Source organism: Anopheles arabiensis, chromosome 3, assembly GCF_016920715.1.
Source record: "Anopheles arabiensis isolate DONGOLA chromosome 3, AaraD3, whole genome shotgun sequence".
Classification (NCBI taxonomy): Eukaryota; Metazoa; Arthropoda; class Insecta; order Diptera; family Culicidae; genus Anopheles; species Anopheles arabiensis.
The window spans coordinates 5,729,186-5,756,676 of record NC_053518.1 but is presented as its reverse complement, the minus strand read 5'-3'; the positions used below and the strand labels follow the sequence as shown (position 1 = coordinate 5,756,676).

At 45.1% G+C, this 27,491-nt stretch overlaps 1 protein-coding gene across 8 annotated transcripts in view; it reads left to right on the top strand.

The window, feature by feature from the left end:
• LOC120899825 (protein spire) overlaps positions 1 to 27,491 on the top strand; it is a 119,230-nt gene that overhangs the window by 50,276 nt on the left and 41,463 nt on the right. For all 8 annotated transcript variants that reach the window (XM_040306077.1, XM_040306078.1, XM_040306081.1 and 5 more), the window contains exons 4-6: positions 3,930 to 4,047; positions 11,516 to 11,721; positions 24,725 to 24,919. In XM_040306077.1, the coding sequence (XP_040162011.1) occupies positions 3,930 to 4,047; positions 11,516 to 11,721; positions 24,725 to 24,919 (519 nt within the window). The remainder of the gene's footprint in view (positions 1 to 3,929; positions 4,048 to 11,515; positions 11,722 to 24,724; positions 24,920 to 27,491) is intronic.

Here is a 27,491-nt window from a genome sequence, read left to right as displayed (position 1 = left end):
TGATCAAAAATACTACTAAGCTCCATCATCATCACTGTGTGCTCTGCGACGGTCATAGCCGGGGTGCTAATTGAGTCACAAAGATGTAAACCGTTAATTGGTCATCGCGTTATTACCTAACCGGATTGTAGCGATCCTCGTGCATCCGGCAGGCAGGCTGAGAAACCGTCTTACCAGCAGTTCATTAGCGCTTAAACGTTCTGATCGTAAATCAATAAATCCTCGGTCAGACCACCGTTAAACGGAGTAAACTTATCTAACCAGACTGGCTGGCTGGCTGGCTGACTGTGTTCCATGCTGCTGGTGCAATGCATAGGGTAACTTGTCTTAGTCAACAGAGACCCGGGCTCTTATCGCGTCTAGAATGTTGCATAATAACGCATGCTGACACATTTAAGATGAATAATGAGCAACGTACGGGGTGTACATAACTGTTTAATTTTGAGGACAAATGGTTTTTTTTTATCAAATCCAAAGGTTGAATCCACACTCTGTGACAATGTACACAAGGTATATACCTCCTGAATGCCGCATCTCAAGAACACCAAACTTCATTGCAAATTATTCTCCTCTTTGCATTGTACGTTGTGCCGCATTTGACTCGTTTTGTTCCTCATTAAAAACCCCCAAAATGGAGCCTATAATTTTGTGACCCCTTAGAAACGATCCTTCAATCTGTGCGTTTTAGTGGTTGTTGTTGCTGTATTCTGATGAGCGTGCACCTCGAATATGTGCTCCCCGTTCTTGATTGCATAATAATAGACATCTCGTGAACCGCAGTACCTTGCGCTCCGGATAATTTAACGCCACATTGCGCGTTTGTTTCTGCGCCGCCAATTACACCTTCCGAAGCTGACGAGAGTATTAGGCAGAAGTTTTGGCGTGCGTGCAGTGGGGTAAGGGGTGGAGGTTAGATTATGCTTCGCACTGGCGGGTAAGTTTGTGAATGAAGTTTCAAAAAACACTCAGTCATGCTAGGGAGACGGCAAGAACTTTTCACTAGTATCGCTCAAGAATAGGCGCACGGGAGTGTGTCTTTTCTGTTTTCGTAAAACTGTGTCAGTCGTTGAGATCCAGTATGATTTTGCAGTTTTTTTCTTCACTGTTCTCTGTATAGATAGTTCCCGCCCCCCGTTTTATCGGGCACGCAGACTCGAGGGTGCCGTTACGGTCAGAGTTTTTCCTTCAGCAAGAAAAGCGCACACAACACTGTCTTGATTGATCGGCCCTTTACCAAAAAAACCCTGAGAATGACCTACTATGGAAAATGGTCGGGTTGCGTGTGTGATTTTATGAAACCGGCGAGATGAATAGCATTATGACGATGTTGAAATCGAACCTGGGATAGCTAACGGGAAAATAGCTCGGAACAGCTACGGAAGCCGTGCGAGTTTGGCAGAAACCATGCCTGCAAAGGTCATGCTATGGTGCCGGTCTATCCAGCAAAAGGATTATTTAATTTAAGGTTGGGATAGAAATTCCAATGCCATGTTTCTAGAACGTTTAAGCATGATGGTAACGAAATAATATGAATTTGGAAAGATTATTACTGAACAAACTTTATCACATTATTTTCCAGTTCAGATTAGCAGCACCTAACTGCAGACGACATTAATTTATGCTGAAGACATTGCATAAAAACTATAAACGTTTTGCAAAGTAATTACACTAAACAGCCAAGCAACTTGTAAAGACAGCATTCTAATGCGTCAAAACTTCTTTAGCAGGAAAGGAATGTTTCAATGCATGCTCAGTATCAATTCAATCTCCGGACACCACTCCCTGTTCTGCGGGAATAATTTGCTTAAGATTCTGCTTGACACCATCGATCGCGCGAGTGGAGGTTTATCTCCACTTCATGATCATGCCCATCCATCAGCCGGCAATCAGTCGTCGCCGATCGGGTCTGTTCGCTTCTTGTTTTACACCCTTCAAGACACTTGCGCAGCACCGTAGCTGGTGATCGATATTTCCCACCTGTTTGTGGCTTAAGTCCGGTGGTTCATTTTTCAAATTCCATCGGCGAATAATCGACGCGGGTTGGAAGTAGGTGCTAGAACTAGTACTCAGACAAAGCATGACGATGGAATGAAGTGGTTCGTTCGTGAGGACGTTGTTTTTTTTGTAAGGTTCTTCCGATCGTGCGGCTTAAGTATTCACTCTTACTTTAGACTGCTTCGTGAGATATCAATCGTCAAAAGAGGTGGTGGGACGTGTAGAATTTGTTATTTTGCTTCATGCCATGTGCTGTTTTCTCCAGTATGGGTGCTTTGAGGTAAATGAAACTTATTTACTCAATAAAAAATGTCTGAATGGTTGTTTCAGTGAAAGTATCAATTGACCTTTGTTTTGATGCATGTATGATGAACGCATATTTGCAATTTTCCAATTATAATTCATTTCATGTCCGCATTGATACATATCAAACATTAGGTGCTGTTTTACATAAATCAATTTAAATGCTGTTAAGCCTCGGACTGAATCAGGGTCAATGTACTGTTGCTATAAATATAATATGTATTTTTCGCACAACAAATAGTTCTTCTGTAGCACACCTTAGTTCATGATTCATATTTCAATTTGATTAATTATATTTTTGAAGCTATTCTCATCTACAAAAAGGTGTTATCGTTCAAAAATATCTGCTTCGATTTTCCATTTTAAATCGAGTGAAGAAGCTGCATTGTATACACATGTGCTATTTTTAGCTTGATTTCCGATGATGGAAAAGCAGATCCGAGCTGCTGTCTGTTTTTTATTTCGATCGCTTTATCAGAAGATAAAAAACAAGTCTAATATAAATTGAGTGTCTGGTTGTCTTAACAAAAATCACTCCAACCAGAAAGGTTAGCGGATTTTGAGTAGTGTTAAGGGGAAGGTTAGAAAAACGTATGGGATACCTTTTGGCGCAAACTTGGAGGCCGACAAGTAAGAGGATGAAGCACACTGAAGTGGTTGTTTATGCTTGCCGGAATGAAAGCTGTTTTCTATCAAGATAATTCAAGATTAAAACACTCATAAGCAATAGAAAGGTTTGAAAAAATTATAAAAAAGTCGCTTTTTTGTCAATACAACCAGGGCCGGTGTAAGGAAATCCAGAAAGTGTTTCATGCCATGGCTGCATGATAAAATTGAACAGTAGCCAAGTTAATTCACATCTAATTGATGTACAAAACGTGAAACGCAATTCATTCACGCTAAGCTGGTTGCATCGTGCAAAAAGAGGTGTGAAACTAATGCGGCACTTATTCGTTCTAGTTAGATGCCCAATTTTCGTTGATCAATTTGGAACGTTTAATTTCCGCACCAATCGCATAGAAAATACGACCGCAACCTTGAGAGTGAGAGAGAGAGAGTCTTTCCCCCACCTGTCTCGCCCCCTGGCCCTTGAATCAAAGTTTGCAGCCTCAGCCACAGAGAAATTCATTCCCTAACAAGCCTCGTTCCCGATACGCACCTTATTTGTGGTGCGTTTTCCTCTCGATCTGTGAAGTTTGCCGATTTGAGTGCTAACGAGCTCAAAGGAGGAACAAGCTTCCCTCACATCCCCAGTGAGCCACCTTTTTTGGGTGGCTGTAGAGGGAGAGTAAAGATACTGAGCAGCCCAATATATATACACACACACTGGTTTTTTGGTGGGTTGCGATACGCTTTCACCTGTGTTTGCTCTGTGGGCTTTTGGGTGCTCACGGGTATCTTTGGTTGAGAAGGGCTTGCAATCAATCGTTTCTTTCCTTTGCATTCTGTTCGCAGTTCAAATGTGTTTGGCTCAGTTAGGCCTCGATTGTGCACAAGCCCCGGAAGCTTACCCACTGACCTACCGAGAGTCAACGACGTCGGGTTGGTGATGGCGATGTTTGTTTACACTTCCCTGTCTGTGTCCGATTCGCTTATCGATCGTTTCTGTTCTTTTACCCGTTTACTTCCAGATACTGCTCAAACTGGGCATCGTCGTGTATCGGGCGCTCGACTACAACCTGCCCACTAGTGAAGACTGCCAGATCTCGCACGAGCTGGAGGAGCTGATCGACTTCATGACATCCGAAGGTAAGTACGCACTCTGGTGGGTAATGTATAGCGAGTCAGAGAAGACGAGGATCCGTTAATGGATGTCCCGCGATGACCTAATTGTGGTCACGGCTGAAGGTTGCTGATGGGCTCGGGTCTCGTTCAACCTGCTTCAAGAAATACATCATCACGCTCTCAACGGGCGTGAGATATTTTCATTCAGACTGTTCCGTCTCAGCCCCGGTCGGGCATAATCGATCCTGACGTGTTCTTCTTGACAGTTGAGGTCGGGGTGTGGTGTACTCTCTTCTTCAGGCGGTGGATGCTGTGAACATATGAGCTGCGGATCGCAACATGACTTGACATGAGAAAATGGCCCAGCCCTAGAGGCACGTCGGTCGCGAAACACCCCATTGTCAGAAGGAAGCTGAAAGAAGGGGGAAGAAGGGCAGAAGAGAGCTGCGACACAGTCACCAGAATATCCGGTGGTTATATGCAGCCCAGCATGGTTTAGCAGTTCGTAAGGTGCTGTTCTTTCTCGGCTGCATATTCGGTGGTACGAGCCGGAGCAAAAGGTTTCTTTATTCGTTCCCATGCCAGAATTCAGTGTCTTCCAGTCAGTCGTGAGCTGTTGGTGGAGCAGGTCAGGTACAGCCCCAGGAACTGGCGATACAACTTCGATCGTGGAGAGTGGAGCCAGCACAGCCAGGGATGCCTGGAAGGGAGGAGTACACATTAGCTTTCGTTAATGATCAGCATGATGAAAATGATTACAGGCAGTTTGCCACCAAAATGTGGAGGAAAGAACAAGAGTATTTCCCTTTTGCGTGGAACGAACGAACGAACGAACGAATGTGTGCTCGTCGCTTGCCGTGCGTCGAGGTCTTGCGTTTGCGTGCTTTCTTTGTTGTTTATCATTCAGCTCGCTGGTTTCGGTTTCTTCTTTTCCCTGCAAGAGCTAATGCATTCATTTTTCATTTTTAGCATGAAAATCGTGGGAAAATGTAAGAGAACGTACGCACGTTTGAAACTTCTTCTGCTGCAGCAACGGCGTTCGTCTCTGTTGTGCTTCTCCGGCAAAGTTCCTCTATGTTGTTGGTTTTTCTAATGTTTTATGCACGTAGATACCACCGAGTGTGGAACGATTGTCGTTGAGAGGTAGTTGAAAATGTGGTTTATTAATTATTTTCCCCTGCAACATCGCTAATGTTGAACTGTCTTTGGCTAGGATGTCAAAGAAACTAATTACGTTACATGCACGCATTAGCTGTACCTTATCTTTAAGTGGGAAGTTATTATGTGTGAACTACTTGATTGTTGCTCAAGAAGTTAGCTCCGGTTTCTTTTCTCTTAGATGAGAAAAAATGAATGCAACTCCGCAGGATAAGCCATGTTTTCTCCATTCTGTGTGGCGTTGTTATTTTTTCCGAAAAAACGTTGAAAACGATTGCGTTGTACCCATCTTTGTCTGCGCTTTTATGCCATGCTTTGTCCTTGCTTTTCTCTCTCCCTGCTAAACGGCCTAAAGCTGCGCGTGTAATGTATTCCGCCGCACGTCGTTCCGAGAGTGTCGTGAAGTTTTTCCAAGATTTCCATAATTTACGTTTGACTTGCGCCGTTGCGGTGGGGGTAATTTTAATGCACAACAGCTGTTTTCATTAAAAGTTTCGGCCTGCTCGCCCGGCTTTCCACCCGTGGGTGGGACATACGGTAGGCGTGAAATTCAATGCCATCGGTTGAGAAGAAACGGCGCTGCGCACTGCTTTCCGTACGCATGGTACGGAGCGGTGCGCTTCGTGCTGAGTAGAAATTTTCTATCGCACGCCCTCACCCGCGGTTAAGGTCGGCAACCTTGTGTGTTAATGTTTTAAATTCGAAAATCAAGTCAGGGTGCAGGTGGAAAGCGGGTGGGAAAAATAAGCAAACTCTGTCCAAAAAAGTATTAAATATGAATGAGTTGTGAGCGTTTTTTGTTTGAATGAATGAAGCTATCCTTTCTCGAATTATGCAACTAATTTCAATCCTTCAAGGGTGATAGGTGTGAACAGGGTATGCTTTTGAGGAATGCTGCATACTTTGTTGGACTGGACGTTTAGTTTACATGAATATGTTTTAAAAAGATCGCATAGAGGAGAAAATGTGTTCAGGCATCAGTACACGGTTGACCTTTATCATTGCTTGTGTTAAAGATGTAAATAAAATACCTAATACCTTTATGGACTTGGTATTCTTCAAGGCAGGAAAGATTCATTTAATTCCTTTTGTACGTTTACGCACCGAAAGAATGTTTTTAATGAGCAGAAGCAAAAGAAGAAAAAAACAAAAGTTTACTCTCCTTCAGGGCTTCGTTTAATGAGCGCCGAGACATTTGATTCATATGCTCATATTTCCGATACGTTGTAGAGCAATTTATTATGAGCTTTAGAAGCTCTCGGGTGGTATGCCGTCGCGCGTCAGTAGGAAGGACCTTAGGTCTGTCGATCGATGGTCACGATCTTTTCGGCGGTTGCAGACGGCAAATGGCGCCATTTTACGCTGACAGTGCTCTGTGTGTACCTTTTCCAGGGTGTGGCTTGATCTTGCTCGATAGTACTAGCGAAGGGTACCGAGCACACTAGTCAAGATTAGTGGAATAATTTCGCACTTTCAACCAGCGGCCGGAGTAATAAAAATCACCAACCAAACCGGGAAGGTAAATTGTGCTGACCTTCACGATAATGGAACCCTCAGGGTGAGATCGATATTTTATTTCGCACAGGCCGAAGTGTGTACGTGAATGTGTATTTGTGTGCGAAATAGCCTTCCGTTTTGCAGCCTAGCGCTGCCATATTTGGATGGAGTTGATAATGTTTTTCATTGCTTGTTATTATATCAATATATAAATTGCTTAATGGATGTTGTTGGGAGTTGCAAAACAATTTGGCAAAGGTGAAAACGGACTGATCATGATATTTCCATTCTTATGCGATAACCTTTAGGTTTTAACAGGATTTGGTAGGTTGCAAACGAGAGGTTCCTTGGTTGGATGTTAAGGTAAACCACTTTGGGTATGAGTTTTTGAATACACATTCTTCCATCGCGCTCCTTCATTCTACCCCTTGTCCTTGTGGTGGTTTTGTAATTCAGAGCAAATGATGCAAGGTAAATAAGAAACCGCAATCCCACATCCCGTGCAAAATGCGTTCACAAATGACATGCACGCGAACGAGCGGATGTAAACGAGTGAAAAGAAGAAAAAATGCAACACACATTCAAGGTGCAGTTCAGCATTGCTGCGGTTGCGTTTGCATCGGAACCGGCGGGAGGGGAGAAGGGGGAGAAAAAAAAAGATCTAATGAAAATTGTAACAATAATAAATACATCACCCAAGTCTGACTGGGTTGACCGAGAAAAATGAACACATGCCCCATTCATTGGTTGCACCCAGCACACGACACAGCAATCCGTTTTGTGGCCTGGCAGCCACTTCATCATGCACAGTAGGGGGGGCACCTTACGCTTACAACATTTCTGTTTGTATGGGCTCAGGACGGCAAGCCCATCATCGGCGTGCCCGATGCTGCAGGTTACCGTAGCACAGGCCAAGTGCTCCACCGGAACGGCGAAAAGCGTGCTAGCATTTTTCATTGCGTTTTTCTCGCGTGTGTGTTGAGATGAAATGTGTGACTGTTGCCGTTTGGACAGTTTCCATTCCGCCCAGTTTGTTGCATGATGCACGATTGTACGATAGACCCAGTTATGGGTCTTGAGAGTAAAGCGTTAAATAGCGTTCTAGACATGACACATAGAAGAACGGTTGCGGTTTTTTGCAACAGTAGTACAGCTAAGCACAGCATTTTATGTGCCAAGAAGCTTGCAATTGTAGCTAATCTTTTTTTCTTCTATGTCCGTTTATAAAACCAACAGGAAAAAACGGTTCGTTGTCTCTACCATCGTTGAAATCGTTTGTAACCGTAGTGACTGCTACTGGTCAGATAGCGAGCAAGCGAGGAAACAGAACGAAAGGAAAGAAAAGCTAGCTTCTACCGTACGTACGTGCACTGCGTTTGCGGTGGGGCTTGTTTGTTTTCCACCCGGTCTGTTTGCAAAGGATAGTTTTATGAATGAGCTATTGAAAGTATGAATTGGGGGAAAGGAAGGATAACGGGGATACTTTGAAAAGTGACAGCAGTACGGGGATGCATTTCACAAAGTGTAGCCCGAGAGTCGTCTAGGCCACTGTGATCACACACACTGATCGCGGGATAGTGTTGCATTTTCACAAGGGTTAGTGAACTCCTCGCCAGCAGCAACATCAGAGCAGAGGCAGCACGCCACCGCGGCAGGGTGTCTAAAAGCGCGGCGCACAGAACTTGTTTTTCGTGTTTCGTGCCGCTCGCGAGGTTGCCGCGCACGGGTATGATTCACTGGAATTTGGAGCGTGTGGTGTTTGGGGACAATTTGCATACATTGCACAACATGCAGACCGTTAGCATTTGCGTTCGGTGTGCTGTTGGTGTTTGGTGCGCTCCCCGCGGGCGGGTGTCAATGGAACACGAAACTAAGTGTGGCCGGGTACACAGAAACCGGGGCTGAACCCGGAGCGAGAACCTTGGCTAGTGGTGAAGAAACACGATTGGCCAAACCTTTCGCACGAATAGAACACACGGACACACCGGCACAAGGGGTCTCCCTGCACATGCTCAAGATTTATCGATTTTGGCAGGTTCTGCTGAACGACCGCAAGAACGGTGCCGGCGCGCGCTGCATGATAATGGTGTGTCGGGCGTGTTGCAACTGCCTTGTCACAGTGCGGTGGGATTCTGTTTTATTCTGTGCGGTGTAGGAGTGCGATTGATTGATCATTTATAAGCGGAAAGACATGTTCGGGACCCGGGTTGATGGAGATGGAGATGTTGGAGACCACCTTCTCTCGGTGCAATGCTGGGCTGAGGCGTTCGTACCTTAGGGTGATTCGCAAGGGCAGTAAAGCTTGTATGCAGAGAGGTGCAGTGCAAAAGCAAAAAAAAAAAGCACAGCCACGAGAAGGATACTGTTGAGCGGAGTCGTTAAGGGTTATTACTCAGCGCAGTAATTGATAGATATTGTGTGGCATGATTGTATGGCGCCCATTATTCGTAATGGCGTTAAATAGACTATTGTAATGAATTTTATGTTTGACGGTCCTGTTGTCACTGTTTGGACATATCACGTACACGCTAAGTGCTTGTAATCGAATATTTTTATTATCACGACCGGCCGGGTATGACTTGAAGCACTAGGTCATGATGACATGGTATATGGCGTAATTTAGTGTGAGTTTTATATGTTTTTATATGCGTTGAGCGTGGGTTATTTTAATTGAAAGATTATATTGCATTGTAAAGCAAATATGACCACAATTGCTGGATGGTTTCAAATTATCTTTGAAAGCCGTTAGATTATTACAAAGGCAGTATAAATAATTAAGAGAGTTCCATTAGGCAGAGTAAAAATTAGAAAGATAGTAAATTAAAAGAGCTATTCACGTACATTTTCCTCATGAAATGCTTTCTATCTCAAACCCAGAAGTAGATGAAGGTTCTGGTTAATAAAAGCAAATGAATTCTTGCCTTCTTGAAAAAGGTGCATTGAAATGTCCTAATGAAATGGTTTCTAGGTGGGCAAGTATTATGAGAAATGCACTTCAATGCATTTTAATTGGGTTACCTGTTGCTTTCGGAGATGAGCAGGCGAACAAAATATGTTGACACATTCGAAGCAAAGACTTTTTTACCAGAAGAACAAAAAAGAGCTTAACTGTAGAACAACTCCCCCTCATTCATTGCCCAATTGGTAAAGGGCTTCATGGGCTTCAACTGCTGTCGCACAATGAGGTGAAAGATACATCTGTCGTTGATTAAATTTAATAACAGCCTATTAATGCCATTCAGGGTGGCCGTATATTTGTCGTTAGTTCAAGGTGAGTTTGTTTGGGTAATGTTTGTTTTGTCTTCTGTGTGTGTGTGTTTGTTTGCGCGAGTTTGCCTTCGCTATGGTTCGGGCTTCGGCCGTCATCGATGGGCCCACCGTTAGCCGTCATTTCTTATAGCGTAGTTAGCGTATAACATAAATAATGCATTAGTGCTGTTAGCTCATACCCATTCTCCATTAGCCAATTGGACTCCCCATCTTTCTGCCGAGGGGTTGAATTGAAGTCCAAAAAAATAAACAACCCAGCATTCCGGAACACTCATGGCTATCAAGAAACTTTTCTTAGCAATTTCTAAGCTTACCTTCCACCTGGTCCGTCCAACTCGCCCGCTCCGAATCCGAAATCACTTCTCCGATCGCTCAGATAGGAGGGAGTGTAGCCATTCAAACAGGGGGGATAAAATGCGTGTTGCTAGTGCGCTTGCCCGCGGGGAATGGGGGTAAGGGGAGTCACTCTGCTATCTGGAATGTTAGGACGTCGTTTATCTGCCTATTTTCAAATCAACGACCAGCCCCAGTCAATGGCGAGTTGGTGTGGAATATAATCCATGGAAGGATAGCGAGCATGAGCATCGCGGCGCACAAGTTATGGGATCATTTATTAACATTATCTCTCAACACGGGGTGAAAAACGGTTTCCTTCTTTTGCGGTGGGTGAGAGTTTTTTTTGTTCTCGCTTCTTCTGTTTGCTTTAGCTCTGCGCACACAAGGAGAAGTGACGGGAAGCTATTGGGGCGGTTGTGCTTGCGGGCCTCCTATCAGTGTGTGCAACCTGTGCAACCCGTTCAGCTTGTGGCTGATAGTAGGTTCGAAGAGATCGAACTGCAATGGGGTGATATCGGTGATGCAGTTGAGCTTTTTTGAACGACCTGACTTTGCATCATTTGCTGCTAGCAGTGCAAAAGAAAGGAAAGCAAAATTTGCATTAGTCGCTGGTCATCGAACTCAAGATAGTCATGTTGATCGCATCCATTTAATAAATGGTACAATAGCCAGATATTTCAGATCCAGATACTCACAAGAATTTAAAAATGTCATTCGTCAAATGCGTCCAACGCGGATATATTTGAATGAAGCATAGTAGTTTATATCAGTTATGATGATTCACTGTCGACGAGAATAAGTGTATGGAAAATCAGACCGATCTATGATGATTTCTCGCTGTCATCATGACGCTATTGCATGTACCTGGTGCCGTGACCAGGATAAACATCGAAGAATGCCGGTCGGTGCACTCGAATGGTGGTGTTGAATATCGAAGATTAATCATAGCTGCGTGCAATTCATGGTCAAGCGCACGATTGGTTTGCAGGCCCGATGGTTTTGAATAATGTTTGCGTGCTGTTGCGATGAGATCTATGCCGCTCGATGTTCCTGTGGGAAGTGATCGATCAGAACCAATCAGTATGTGTCAATCGGCGTCTTTTGTATCGTATTCGGGAACATTGCATATAGGTATGAGTGTAGCTCGGACTAATCTCTATTCACCAAAAGTACATCATGTGCTTACTTCTCATACTAATTTACCACTTTTACACGCTCTGTTTCATTCCAGACAACGATGACGAAGGTATCGAGCGTGACTCGGAAGAAGTGGAGGAGGACCTGGTGTCGGTCGACAGCGACGGTGACTGTCCGCCCGGCAACGGAACGCTGGGCGGCGTGCTGACGAACCTGGAGGTAGTAAGCGTCGTCGCCAACGGTTGCGGTGGCGGCGAGCGAAAGCATCTCGAAACCAAAGAACTGGATCACGTGCTAGAGGTGAGTGTGTTACGATACCATCCATTCCAAGATATTCGCCATCTAGGTTACAAACTCCGAAAAAAGCCGCCTTTTTCGGGGCTCACCACACTTGATTGGTCGATGAATGTACCCACCTTTCTCTCAGGGGCACTCTTTGTTATCCGGGGTGTCCCGCCGGTGAACGCGATTCCGTGTGGCTGCACCACGGAGACGACGAATGTGATCAATCCCTATGGGAGTGTGCTGGCATCAGAAGCGCGTCTACCGGTTGCGATAGCTCGAGTGCAAATGGTGGTGTGCACAATGGACGGCAGGAGCGCTCTAAATTGTATGGAAATTGTGTGCGTCCTGGAGCTACCGGGTCGATCATCTGTTCGGGTGAAAGCCCTTCTATGGACATTCGTTGAACAATCGTATCGAAAGGAAAGTGTTTTTCTTGCTTCGCCATGCGGAGGTTTGGTTCTCTAGAGCAGCCTGAACGCATCGGTATAAACGATTAATTACGCGTACCAACGCAACGACCTTTTCTCCAGGGCGTCCTTTCTCTTGACGGCTGTGAGAGCGATGGGCCGGTGGTTTAGAGACACACTTCAGCGGGCTATCTTCCTAAATTGTCTAATGTCTATCGAAGCTCCGTCTATGGCTAATCTGAAAGAACCACACCATTCAACGGGCTGGGGTGCCCTGCTGCGCTTTTTAGTTGAGAGATTCTTTTTATGTGGTCGGAGGTATTGCTCGTTCACGTTTGACATGAATAAATTAGGGGAGGATGTAACTATCGGCACCTAAATGAAGATGTAGGCTCTTGTGTTGTTTCTTACTAGTGGATGAATTTTCATTGGTCTTTTTTCTGCCGGAGAATGTTTAGATACGTCGTTTATTATTGTCCATTGGTTGACGATTAAGTTAAGCGGGTAACTTGACACATTAGGTTAAAAACTTACTTATTAATGAGACGTTTAAGTATATTTTTCTGTTTTTGTTACTTTTACAGTTTATTCAACTTGCCTAAAGTAAGAGTATCGTCTACTACTTCTTCGTGACACATCTTTTACTTCACTCAACCAGTTTCCTCCCGAGACAAAGTGGTTTAATCTTTCGCGGAAGTGATTAAAATCGAACGATCACTTTAGCGCAGCTAACGATGGTTCTCTTTTTCGCTTTCGGTTTGGGCCCCATTTTCCCAACCCATCACTCAGCGCGCTTGTCAATAAGGGCAACGAAAAAAAGGGGAAGTAACCGCGGCTAGAGAAGAGTCCTTCTTTTCGACATTCCTGGGGCAACTAATTGGTTTTTCTGTTGCTGTTGTTGCAGGGCCCGTGGAAAGTGAGAACCAGTCTCATGCGTTTGTCTTCGACCGTGATGAGATCACGCTACTAGTACGAAGTTTCCTCTTTGTTGCCTTCCTTCCCCAAACCCGAACGCCAATTTTCCCGCGATCGAGTGAGAAAAAGTGAATGGTTTCCTCCGGTCGGTCGGAGTTGTTTTGTCGCGCCGTGAAAAAGGAGGCCGATCCACACGTAAATGAAGTTGAGCTCGAACGGGTCGGGCTAACTAATTTCTGCTGACGCGGAGTACCGAACGCATCCAGCGCTTCATGTGAACATAGCTGAGCTTCTTGTTTAGGCGTTAAAGGCAATAGGGCAAGCGTTTCCCTCTTTCGCGTTAGATGTGCAGAGTGCAGCATAAAGTACGGTACGGCGGGGTGCGGTTAGGAAAAGTGCAGATTACTGTCAATTTCCTCCGAGGAGGAAGAGTTGTTTGACGCGAACAAACGATGGTTCGTAATTTATCTTTGGGAATGTGAATGTCGGGTTGCAATGTAGTCGTGGGAATTTTGGGCATCTTCGCGAAGGAGTTCGTGCATTGGAGGAGATCCATTTCCGGTGGTGTACGGTTATGAAACGAAAAAAATGTCCTTGGGTTACGCAGCCTAGGATCATCCTTGCTGAAGATTTGGAGGTCGCTTTTCAGTAAACACAGCCAAATATTTATGATTGTAGTTACATGGTTAAGGCGTGATTTCAAGATCGCCTTCCATTAAAACTGTCAACGTCCGCTGTCCAGCGAGCGCCACGATTGCATAAGATTGACAAAAACAGCTCTTTCATTTCGTGTTTTCTTCGCGCAGCGATTGCGACTCGTGCTCTTGACCACTGTTTGGCCTGACACGGTTTGTCACTTTGGTGCTTTAGTGTCGTCTACTTTTACGCTCAACGCTTGAAAGATGTGGTTTAAACTAGACGCAAAGAAAATATAGGTTCAAAGAGAATCAAACAGTCGGCTTCACGTGTTATCCTGCGCTCCATCATGTGGTGGAAAAAGCTGTTGAATGTACATGGTGATGTATCGTGTTTCGGTTGACTGAATGCTAGTTGGAAACTCCACTGGCACTAGTAGAGTAGGCGGAAGGTCGTACATTAAGACTAAGAAAGGTGCATTTGATGTTAAGATTTCTGTTGCATACGAAACAATCCATTGATTTCGGTACACTTCTTTGGGATTTCACTCTGATAGAAGAGGAGGTTCATACGCTAACTTGTTCCATTGTTTGGGAAGGTAAAGAGAGTACGGTCTGTAGTGGCTAGCCAATTGTCTGCTACACCTCCAGCTATTGTATTCTTCTGCTCGGAGGAATCCGTCGGCTAATCCTGCCCAGATTATGCCCTTATGCTAATGAGCAAAGCAAAAAAAAGCCGGTACCGGTAGCCGCACGCAAGACTATTTTATGCAATCCTTACGCAAACAAGCGAATCAGTTGGTACGTGAATATTTTACCGCAGAAAAAAGGTTGACTTGAGAATAGTCAGTCAGCTGCAGCTTTTTTCTTCATTCCACATTGAATTGTGGACAAAAAGAGCAAAGAGAAATATAGTCATACACTCTCCCACGCTTCACTGTCTTCACTACTCGGTAGCAAAATAAGCTACTGCTACCGCCATTTACGAACGGTCTTGGCAATCGAAAATCGCTTCTGATAATGAGCCACCTGGCACTTGGTTAGTTGAAGCCGGGGAATATTGGTCCTTCCGTTGCCAATTTTAACAATGAAATCAAATCAACCCCCACACCACCTAACCATTGTGTGGACGGTGAAGCTGTGTAGGTGAAAAAAGTGAAAGTGAAAAACCGGCAGCTAAACGACCGGTGGTCAAAGTGAAGCGCAAAGAGAGGAAGGAAAATAAACATTTCCAAAAAAAAAAAAAGGCATCTTCAATTCCACTTGAGCGCGCGCCCACCTGAGCCAGAGGGGCCACATCTGTGGCAGCTCTCATCGACTTCCGACTTTAATTCAGCCTGCAGACGCCAGCGCTCATTACATCAGCGGAACAGTCGGTGGTTCATCGCTTCCGAGATGGCCTTGGAATTCGCGAACAAGCCGTTGGAGAGAAGAAACTGGAATGACATAAAGCAAGTTACGTCTGTAGCACGAATTACCGATGCCTTCCCGGTGTGTCGGGGGAGAATTCTTCCATTTTGTGTGTGTGTGTGCGCGCGGAGGTGGCCTCATTGCAGCGGACATCGTTGTACGCACGAAGGCGTGAATATTGCCTTTAGTGTCGCTGCCGCACAGAGAACCGTGGTCCGTGTGCTGTTCGGGAACTTGGTAGCGGTAAAGTACCGGTATGAAGTACTGCTCTTCGTACGCATTGTTTGTTAAGACAACCGGTGACACCTTTGGGTCAGGTTGAGGGTTTTTCTTTCGAACGGTAGGCGATTGCAATGAAAAAATGGCAAACAAACGCATCTGGAACATTGGTAGGTCACCTTTCCTGGTTCGTTGAGCTAAGAATGGAGGTAGGCATGTGTTGTTGACACCTGGAGTCCGTAGCGTGGCAATTGTTGTCTTGGCACATCTTAGATGGCTTCTGAAAATCATCTACCCGTGAAGTAGCCAGTTGTTTGCGATTCCATGCCAACGATAGAACTGTTGATTTAGATGTTCCCAATACACTGTTTACTTCGGTTCGGTTATACAACTTGAATTGTTTTAGCAAACATGAGTAAGACGTTTGTCTTTGACATTACAGTGTACTAATTTGATGAGTTGCCAAAGAAGATACATTGTTACTAGAAATGGGGCTCTGGAATGTGTTTTATGACGCTTTTACGAAGATGTTCTGTTCAGAATTTCTATCTCAGCCTTTTTCCATCGTCAAACACCTCATCATTCATCGTTTAACTAGAATACGCCAATTCCTCAACGTCCAGTAACCTGCCGCCGACTAGCTTGTGTGAACTATGCTGCTAGGCTGGTTAGGACGTAGATGAATTACATATTAATTACAGCCATCAACCATAGTACACTATACGGCTCAATCCTGTACCACTCCTTAGACGCGCTTGTACACCGTTGACGTCGGCGAGTGGCGGCGCCATCGGCAATGGAAAAAATGATCCAGCCAGACGTGAGCAGCGGCGGTTAACTTCATATCGTTCTTGCTCTCCTTGTTCATGTACACCGCGGCCCTACCTGTTGGTGATTATATTCTAGGCATGCGGAAATCGTGATGCTTGCGTTGTGGCGACAGTGATTTATGGCGGCATGGGGCGCTTCGCTGAAGCCGGCCGGTGGGAATTTAACTTTCTATTTCTAAACTCCTGTAGAATGCGTGTCCATTCTTCGATGCGAGACTGTTGCCAACCGTACCTGGAGGATGGCATTAATAACCGAGAGTTTCACCGAGTGTGTGTGTGAAATGTGCCGCAAAGAGCTAACAAGAGATTAATAAGGTCGTTTGGTTCATTTCATCACCACATCGGCCGATTATGATCTGATCTGAAGGAAATGCTTCATCCAGCTCATGCGCACCGCGCTCAGTCAACAGTGTGTCGACCTACTTATCCGAACATTTAACCTTCGACATCAATGTAATCTATTGATTCGATAGCGCTGCCTTACTTGGAGAGAAAGCTGATGGAAAACTCCTTCATTCTGAGGGGAGCACGAGTATCTCAGTGTCCTATCGTGTGTTGAAGAGGAACGATCGTTGGCTCGGTACGTACGGTGTGCTGCGAAGAGCTAAGTGCTTAATGAGAATAAATTACTCATAAATTTCCCATCGACGTCCGGAACCGGCGCATCGATCATGCACAACCGAAACTGAGCTAAGCGCATATTGACCTCGTCTGTCGGGGTCTTGATCAGCTGTACGTTGGATCTATATTTGTTTGAGGCCATAGATAGCTCTTTTCCTTCGGGCTTTGCCAGCGACCACTAATAAAAGCGTTTCCCAGTGACCCGTATCATGTTGCAAAATTAATTAGCTCAGAATTTACTGCTTGATCCGGCCGCTGTTCGCTGGGGGGATATCGTTTAGAAGTAGGTTAAACACATTGCTGTAATGTCTGGTTCTCTTCAGGAAGCGATATCATGTGTTGCTGCCCCTAATGCTCATCAAGGAAGGTATCTTCTACGATTGGAGTCGTGTATGCTGAAGAACAGCACATTCCAACTGCAAATCATTCATGTCCCGAACTCTTTCATCTCTCTGATCTCTTCACTCCGGCCCAGCCATCTACACTTGTTGGCGTCGTCGCCTGTCCATAAGAGATTAAGTCATAAACTTTCTCCTAATTCGATCAAACACCGATCGGCACGGCATCGTCACGGCATGTTTGGCATGCATGTTGTGCAGATTTCACCTCCATCCGATCGTCCGCGATGATGGATGATTGATCAGAAATAGGTCTGTGCTTGGGAGGCTGTTGGAATATTTTATACTTCATTAGGGTGGCCGTTTTTGGACGGGTGGGGGACCACAAGCCGTACAGCAACATAATGAAGATATCTTCTCTCGATCGCTGTTTGAAGCGAACGACAGCACCGAAAAGTAGAACATCTTTTCGGCACGGACGGAAGGCACTGTATCCGGAGGTCACTGGTGGTCGTCGTTTAGTATGCGTCCGCGTGGAAGATTATCCGCTTTTAAGTACTGCACTCGGGGCTAGCCACCTTGGCGAGTGGCTTAGCGTTGCTGGCCCATTTTCGTAGGTCACCGGGGATGCAAGCGTGTACTTCACCCAGTCGTCATCCAGTCGGAAGCATCCAGTTTCGACCGTGAGCGTGAGCAAATGAGCGAAAAGTCCGGTAGCTGATCGGATCGGATTTTTATGGGTAATAATTTAAAATTAGCATAATTTAATGATCGGAGCTAGTTTCGGGTGGAAAATCGAATCCCATGGCTCGGTTGGGCACTGTTGGGTAGGGTGGTTTTGGAATGATTTCTTAGTTTTGATGTTTTCTTGCTGGTCGATTTCCAATGTTATTGTGCTTTCATCCAGGCTGGGCTGAGTTATTTTCGGAAGATTTACGATGTTGGACGGCAACGAACTACCGGATCGTGAGCGTTCTCCAGCGGATCGATACCGGATGCTGGGGCCGTTGTGAGTACCGTCAGGCTGACAGGCTATAAGGGGGAATGTTTGTCCGATGAGTTGCCTTGGTTGGCGCTTAAGTGTTCACAAAACATGACATCTTCGGCTACCGATAGAGGGATTTAAGCATTGCGCTCGGACGAAGCGGCACGGTTTTGAGGGATTTAGTTGTTTGCGTAAATTTGGGACGCTCTACCGCCATTGGTGATGGTTTGTTGAGCTTCTAACAGCAGAGCTTGTTGTGTTTATAAAAAATTTCTGTCGAATATTGAATTTTTAATTAAATATTCAAGACAGATATAAATTCAATGAGTGTACCTTCGAAGCTCAAACAAAATTGCCTTTATACGTAATACGATTTCTAACGCAAGTAGACATCTTGTAACACATTTGGCGACGGTTTCCGTAAGGTAATGAAGCCATTTTCCGCTTGCTTGAGCACCAGCGACAGCGTTGTCAAAAACAATTTCCCCCCTAGAAGCTCTTTAAACAGCTTTTCTTTCCCGAGCTCACGAAAGTCTGTCTTGCATTTGCATGAAGAAAACATTTCATAACGGAACTACAGTACCGAGCCGCACGTTTTTCGTAGCCTCGCAACATTTAACAGAAGAGACGGAAAACAATTTTCCCAAAAAAAGCTATTTACCCGCAAGCAAATTCATTCGTCGGTTCCGTTCCGATAACGTTTGCCATTCGTGCGGCGCTGCGGAAAAGTTGGGCTGAAACGGATGAGATGGGAGGGAAAACTGAGAGATCTTTTGTTTGGAGACAATTTTAGTGAAAAATCCGTTTTTCTCCTCCCGTCAGTGCCCGTCTGTGAAGTATGTCGAATGTTGAACATAGCCTTTCATGCGCTGTTGGCAGTAGAAGTTCGAATCGCACCGTCATGGCGCGGGAAAGAAAACCATCAAAATTGTCGGATCGCCATTGCGTCTTTCCCCATGTTTTTGTGTAGCCTGCTTTTGACTCAGTTGGGTTGTAGCTTTTTTTCGTTCCCTTCCCAGTTTTGTTGATTTTCTAAACGTAGTGGAGCTGTGTTTGACTCGTGCCGCCCGACGTGCCGCAAACGTAACCGAAAATGGGAAATTACCTGGTCTTGATTTAAATTACTCAATCGGTACACCCCCTTTCGTAAGCATCTTTCTTCCCACCTTCTCTCGCAAAACAAAACAAAAAAAGAACATCCACGCCCTCGAGGAAGTCCAATATCCCGCTAAAATGTTCTGTCCGACTGGGATCGGCCTTCAAGGTCTTTGTCGATGTTTTAGAAGCGAAGAAATAATGCGTCTCGATCTGCCTGTGCCTGCACTTCCTGGGTTTCCTGGATGGAAGTGGGTGAGTGTGCGCGCGTGCGGCATAGTCTCGGGTCACCCACCTACCCAGCGCCGTATTTGCATTCGACCTACCCCGATGTCCGCTGGCTTTGAATGGAAACTGTAATTTAAAACCTCCGGGGCCCGAACTGGTCGTATGGAGTACCGTTTTTGGGCATTTTTCTGGCGTCTCTGCAGTTGTTCTGGGCGGCTGGTTCGGCGTTACGTTGGCGGCTTCCTTTGGATGTGGTCATTGATGTGGTTTGATTGTTGGGTTGTACAGCGGCAACCGTTCCAACTAGGGCGACCGTATGTGCGACTCAAACAAAGTGTGAGATACTTAGTGCTCGGGTTATTCAGTCTGTGGAAATGTTTTATTTGAGGTTTGATTTTAAAGGTCTATTTGGAGAGGGCATTCGGTTTCAGCAGACAGGCCAAAGAACTGTTCTCTTTTCGAGGAAGGTTACCGGTAGTGCTAACGGTTCGCCAAAACTTGGGCGTCACAATGGATGCTGCCTTATTGTCTTGATTTCCGTACGAAAGTTAGGGTAATTTGTTGAACCCGTACCGTATTTGTTTGATGTGGCCAGAACAATTGGAAGTGTAAAAAATCCACCCAGGTGTTTTACGGTGTTAGCATTTATTTTTGGAACGGTAGAGTATTTGAGTTTCAAAATAATGAAGGTTTGTTTTTCGATTCGCTTCAGACACATTCAAGATTCGTTTCGATTAGGAAAGAAATGTTTTTCAGTTCAGCTTCCATTTTAGTTTAAAATTCATTTTACCTTGAATGTTTGTTTTATTTAATTTTAAATTCAGTGCACTTTTTCTCCTCTTTGTAACAAATGACTGAATTTATTGCTGAAATTTGAAATATTTATATCCTCTTCAGCACAGTTTAACTTATTCTCCTTCCCATTATTTAACCAAGAAAGCGAAAGTTAAGCTCAAAGTCAGTCACCTTTAATGAATGATCCCAATGTTATCAAACAATGATTAGCTAAATGGAAAACTGCTCTGGTAGCTGGAGCGATTAGCAAAAGGTGGAAGCAAAAACAAAAGCTCACACAAAGGTACACCAAACCCCAAGCGACTATCGCTCAGTCACTAAGAGCCACCTGGGTGTAGCGGGAGGCTGTGAATTATGATAGCCATTTCCTGCCCGGTCAAAAAAAGCACAGCTGATTTAGAAGCCACTGCAATAGAGACAGAAAAAACAACTCTCAACGGGACAGCCCGCCACAGCTGCCCAGCAGATAGTGAAACGAAAAAAGCACATGCTACTGGCCTACAACTGCTGCACCGGTTTCGGCTTGGAAGGTTTGGTACCTCTTTCTTTTGGCGTGCTATCGTCGGCGTCCCCGTCGACGTCTTGGCTCGTTATGCGACACACACACACATAGTGTCCGATTGTAGGCTATTGTCCCTTTTCCCGTTGATAGACCTTCTATTCCACTGAGGTGTTTGTTTAGCGGTTGCGTTTTTTCGCTCCTCCTTCAGCTTGGCTTTTGCTTTCATTTGGCGCCCCCCAAAACTATGGTGCCATATCTCTGACATAACCTTCGAACCATCGGCCGAACACGTGACATATTTTTTTTGGCAGCGGGTGGAGTGGTATCCGACCGGTACGGTACGGTGCGGGATGGCTTTGCACGCTGTGGGGCGTTCCCTTCTTGGGTGGGTAAGAGAAACGGCATGGTTAGGTGGAACCGCGGCTGTCCCTAGCGTTTGTCCTACGCTTGTGGAATTCGACCTAGCGAGGTCGTTCGCTGTGTTGCTGCTGCTGCCGATGGAGCATCGGGTTTTTGGTTCGACCGCGTTGAGGCCAGTTTCATAACCTAATGCCCTACAGTGGACGAAGCAAAAAAAAAAAAAAACAAAACAGAGATCTCCCTTACGCGGTGGGAGGACAGCTTCTCTCCGACCTCCGTTCAAATGAGTGTTTGAAAGAAGTTTGGTAAATAGGGAATCACTTTTTCAATGTACCGTGTCTTTAGAATTGAGAAGATGAAACAGAAATATGCTTAAAAGAGCTCTTACAACTATGTTGAGAATAAAAACGACGAAAACTCTTCTTACTCAGCACGTGTCCGTTGCATGTTCATCTTAGAGCGCAACAGCATCCACTTGCATTACGCCACCGCACCCCGAATTCAGCTGGCCCGCTCCCTTATCGGCTTCCTGGTGACGAAGACGGCGTGTCGGTAACTGGTGCCGCTGATGACCCGATGTCACCGATACCGCTTTTAACGGTCAATTTAAATAATCCAACCCTACGGCGCGAGCGATATGGCCCGATGCGCTTCGTCCCGCCTACATGCGCATGCACGATCATCGGGAATGTTATGATTATTCTTTTACAATATTTAAAACGAAAACCCATTTACGCAGCTCAATCGTGGGGCCGGGACCGGGTCGAGAGAGTGCAATAAATTTTGATGGCCCCGTGGGAGAAACGGCCTTGAGCCTCTCTGCGTTACGTTCGGGTAAGAAGTGGCGATAATGTGTGCAATCGTAGAATGTGGGGTTGCCGCAGACCTCCTCCCTAAACGGCAAACATCCAACACTCCACACAATCATCGCGTCCCATTCACATTGGGCCGGTAGAAAAATTGGGTCATCGAGGGGCACATGCTGACCGGGAACAACATGCCCCTGCTGATTGACCATATCGAAATATAGCATAATATTTTATATCGCCTTATGCTCGCGGATGCAGGTTGTGGCGAGCGTTGCGCTGCGGAAAGGGTTTCGCTCTCCCGGTTGTTGATTTTTCGGGGGCTTTGTTTTAGACCAGCGCTGCTGCGGCAGCAGTGAAGCGATAAATAAATTGCATCGTCTACCCAGGGTTTCCCCGCCTCCCATTTTTCAATACAGTTCCCTGCGTACATTTCACAGGTCTGGGTTATGGAAATTTAATACTCGCGCCCAAGGTTGTGTGGCGATTCGATTTTATGATTGTTGCGTAAAATATTCGATACCATCACCGAAAGGGAGAGGAGTAGTGTGTGCAATGTTGTTTTAAATATTGCTACATTTTGTTAGGGCATCCCGAGAAGCCTCTCGTTTTATGAGCAGGTAATGTTTATTGCTTTATTTCGGGAAAACTACTTACGGCTGTGTGTGTCGTTCGTAATTGTCGTTTTATTGCGCAGAAACTTGATATGCAGGCTGGAAACGTAATCAGGGGTTGTGTCAATACTACTGCAGCCACAACATGCATCGATGGCTAAAAATAATGTGCAACGATCGAGGCGTTCTCAGACTTTGCTGTAAAAATAACAAAACAACTACAAAAAGAAGTAAGAAAGCCACAAACATCACCCTCCACCGGGCCACGGGGGTATAATTTTTAATAGCTCGTTTGCAGCCAAAATTAGGTTCCGTTTCAGATGCATTTTAATGCGCTCGTTAATGCAGCTTATTTTCCACGCCGTTTTCATTATCATCCCCTACCGCCATTTCCTCCACGACAGGGAGGTTTTGGTCTTGCCTTTGGATTTGGTTGTGTGTGTCCCGTTGCCCTTGGTAATGAAATACGGCCGAAAACAGTGCGATGGAAATCTTGTGGGTGCTTTTGCACCCTCGGGAATCGTTTTCACTTTCCGAAACCGAATGACCGGCGGAGTTAGTGGAGTGTAATGTGATCCCCAAGCAATGCTTCTTATCAAAACAAATTTTATTCCCCAGTTTCACGACTCAGCTGCAGCTGGAAAGGCACGAACTAAATCGTAGCATGCGTTACATGTGATCCGTTTTGGGTAGCAATTACAGAGGTATTAAATATTTTACCACCGATATGCGATAAGTGCATCCTCTCGCGCCGAACTCGTGGTTAGGGAAAGAATAAGCCATAACCTACTTTAAATCGCAGTAGGGATGAAGGTGTGAAAGGAATGCCTTCAAAAACCACAACCACACCACCAACATGATGCTGCTGATGGGGACATCCACTTGAGGAGCGTCTTATCGCGAGCCTCCCAATCATCCCGTGGGTGCTATTTAATCCTCAAATATCTTCACCCCTAGAGAAAAGCCGAAGAAAGTGTGGAGTGCTAAAAAGCTGCCGCCGCTGATGATGGTTGCAGTTGACTTACTTTGTTCGGTTTGATTGTTGGCCATTAGGAAGGCCACACCAAGGTTAGGCGCGACACGATGCACTGTGAACGCAAAGGCGTCGTAAAATGGAGTCGTTAAGGCTAATTTTCCCCTACAATAACGTCTTTTTCGAAAGGGTCACCAATGAGAATGAAAGCGCCATAATCTCTCCCAACCCTTCTCTGGGGCACTGGGACGACAATGTTTATGTGTGTATTTTTGTGTACATTTATCGTTGGATTAGACGAGGAGCATGTGTTTTGAGATTGGAGCAGGATTTTGTCACTTTTAGTGTGGCTTTAAAAAAAACAGTGGGAGGGGGGGGGGAAACCAGCAGGAAAGAGGAAAAGATCATGTTTCTAAGTGCGGCAGCGCATGATGTGTGGTGACCACCCTGTGTGTGACATGCGTTAAAATGAGCTACCTCAGTGGGAGGGTGGGTTTCTTATTACCTTTTCATGCAGCGAGGTGAAAGGAAGTAAAATAGGTATCGCTCTGATACCGAAGCAGTAAAGAGAAAAGGGACAGTTTTCCATCCAACGTGCATGAAAACGTGCATACAAGGGCAATGCATTTTGAGGGCCTGTTTTGTTTTTTTTGTTGTTGCTTTAGTTTACACTTTCGATTTAAAGCATAATAAAACTGGAGGAAACGAAACGATGGATGTGTGACACAAGATAAGAGAGTCCGGTAGTTGTAATGACCTGCGTGCCGGTGCATTTTAGTGCATAAAGCGTACGCATGCCATGAAATTGCTGTCGCTGTTAATTGTCAGCAGCTTTTTTTTTGGTACGTTTTATCCACGTTCGCCCTTGCCAGTGCACTGTGCGGAGGGGGGCATAGGTGGTTGCAAATATTGTCCACAGGATGACGAGCTCTTGACATACAGATGAGCTTTCTTTACGAGCAAGTGGCGGAAGTGTAGAGTTCATTAAAAGGTGTTTCCTGTCGCTATTAACTCTGATGCATTTTAAAAGTGCAAAGCGTCGACGGTGGAGGGCAGTTTTGGTAGTTTACTGTACTGTCTTAATGAGGCTTGAAATCAATACCTTCTTCCGTAATAAACGGCTCCGTTTTTTTATCATTATAGTTTCATTTCATCTCTTACTCGTTTAACGAGTTTGGTTCTATTTTGAATCTTTACGACCACGTCACTTTCATCATCATTTCTCACGCTTTTGTTTTTCTTTCCTTCTTCTTTTTGTGTGTTATGACTGACTCTCTGCTTGCAGTACTGCTCATCGCGTGTATCACCCTCGAAGCCGGAAGATCACTATCGGGCCGTGTGTCGGGCGCTCGTAACGGAAACGCTGGAGCTGCGCACGTTCCTGCAACGGGTATGTCAGGGCGAGGCGGAGGTCCTGCGGTTAAAAGCCCAGGCGGAAACGACCGGCAAGGAGCTGGAGAAGATCCACTTCAACGATTGGGTGAGTTACAGTTGGCTTTCCTTCTAAATTTCTTCAGCGAACAGTGATGCATTCCTATAATTTAGGAACTACCCTTCGAATGATTTTAATTATTAAAAACAAGCGCCAATATTATGGTATAATTTTCGTGAAAGTGTTGAACCAACCGTACTCAAATTTCGCACAGTATCTTTACTGATAAATTATAGTTTGCCAAGTTCGCAAACTGTTACACATTAAAATCTTTAGGTGGATAATTTGGATAAATTGCAACATTGCTCTGCATGTTTTGTGCAATTTCCATACAACCAAACAAGGCAGCTCAATCATCCTATTTCCTCACAAATTTCCTAACGAGCTGTACTTACCGCACGGAAAAAGGTACAGCTTTTATTGAATTATCAATCAAATTGAGCCCGAGAAAGTGAGCGCCCGAGCTGTCGGTGTGTGTGTAATGAGACGTTCAAAGGAAGACATTTTGCAGCCGGGAGAGGGCTGTGGAGCGTATGGAAATGGAAATGAAAAATGAGCAATTACCTTACTTTTGGCAGAAACTTTACAACCCTTCTGCATGTTGTTTACGCCGACGATTGATGTCTTTTCTAGCAAAGATCTTTTCTACTCGGGGTACCCGCACACTTATGGGTTCGAACGCTTGGGAAATGTTCAAGTACGAAACACAGCCAGCGAAATCGTTTGATTACGTTTGAACTGTGTTGTTACTTGGATGCTTCGCTCTATTCCATCCAGCTGGGCGTTGTTGTGCCCAATGGTTTGTTTGGAATGATTTTAATTTAATTCAATTAATTTAATTGCTGCGTGTTCTGTTCAGCGCCCTGCCAGCCTCAAACGGTTGATTGAAACGCGAAGGGCGATGATTAAGGGATCGTTGGTTGCCTTGCTTTCATTACGATTACGATTGCTGTGTGCAGTGATAGTGGAATAATTAGGTTCGTTGCTTCTTTTCTGTGATTGTGCATGCAAATGGGCTGTGCCGATCTCTCTCTCTCTCTCACTCTCTCTCTGATCGTAAGCGATCTAGCAATCGTCATTTAAGTCGCAGGATAAAATCATCTCAAACCTGCATAAGACCTGCAATGGTAATGATGAACAGAATGAACTGGAAGGTGAGTGCACTGGTCAGAGAAAATGAATGTGCATTTAGTTTAATTGTTTCATAAACACAAGCATGCTCATTTGACTAAGTGTAAACACGAAGCTTAATTGCTGTCCAATGTATGATTAAGTCGGAGCGTCGGTGCACATGAAAGGGAACGGCTTCCTTTCAACAGGCAGCTTATTAAGTTTTACTCTAATATTTTCTGGTCATTTTTACTAAAAAAACGCAACCGACATGACATAATATTCGGAGAAATGGTTAAGTAACGTTTGCCAAACAAACACCACCAATCAGCTGGCAGCGAAGCATGAAAATAAAATAACATAGCAACACAACCCTAGACCCTCTGTTGGCACCCTTGTTTCCGCACCGGTGCAAAATCTCGATGTGGTGGTAAACTGTGTGTGTGCGTGCAGTAACGCACACTTCGCGAAAGGCCGCCCGGGAAAATGGTGCGCCCTCAAACGCCGGACGCGCCGGCCTGTCGGATGCTTTTGTGAATATTCACAATGCCGAAACACCGTGCATTTCGTGCGAACAAAATTGGTTGTGCTTTACCAGATGGGGGAGCGGGTTGGGTCCGTGCAGTGGCAGATCTTTCTCTACGGCTTACGGTGGCTAGTGAAAGAATCGCGTTGAAAATGTATGACAATGCGAAAGGGGCCAAATATGAAACGATATTTGGCCGGGGTGAAATGAGACTCGCTCATTACGTGAGTCCTTATTTAAAATTCCACCCTTACACACTGAGGCTGAGTGTGTGTGTGTTGTGGTTCCTTTTGTTGTACTTTTGGTACGGCATGAATTCGGACCCAAGCCTGTGTAGCATGTGGATGTGAAAAACTCATAAACATTGGACTTCATAAAAATATATTACTAAATTTCGATTGCGTTTTAGTCACTGTTGGTGGTGATTTTACAGTGATGGGGAATGTCGAAACACATAACTTTATCGAAAAAAAATGGCAATACCGACCGACGTGCGATCATTTCCATGGCTGGAAGGTAAATAAAAAAGAAACACGACACAAAGATAGCGCAAATCGAAACAAGAAAAAAGGGTAATCTGGGCGAACGGAACTGATGTTCACCGATCGTCAGTGTGTAAAAATATCCACATCATGCAAATATACCTTTCCTCTCCTGTCTGCGTTCCTCCCGGTGACGGACTACGGCACTGTGTGGCGTGATCATTGGAGCATATCAAAATTATGCCAACCGGAGCACAGGGCACACATAAAACCGTCACAAGCGTCGTGGCGTGAACATCAATTCATCTTGCTCGGGGTGTCCAGAAATCGTAAAATTATATCGCGTCCCTTGCGCTTTTACAACGTTCGAACAAATGTGTGACGATGGGGAGGGGTACTGATGAGATTGGACTGGTGCAGCAAAGAGAGAAAGGTTCCAAAATTCATCAACAAACAGTTGAATAATTCAGCAGATAATAGAAAAGAAGCGATAGCCGCATAG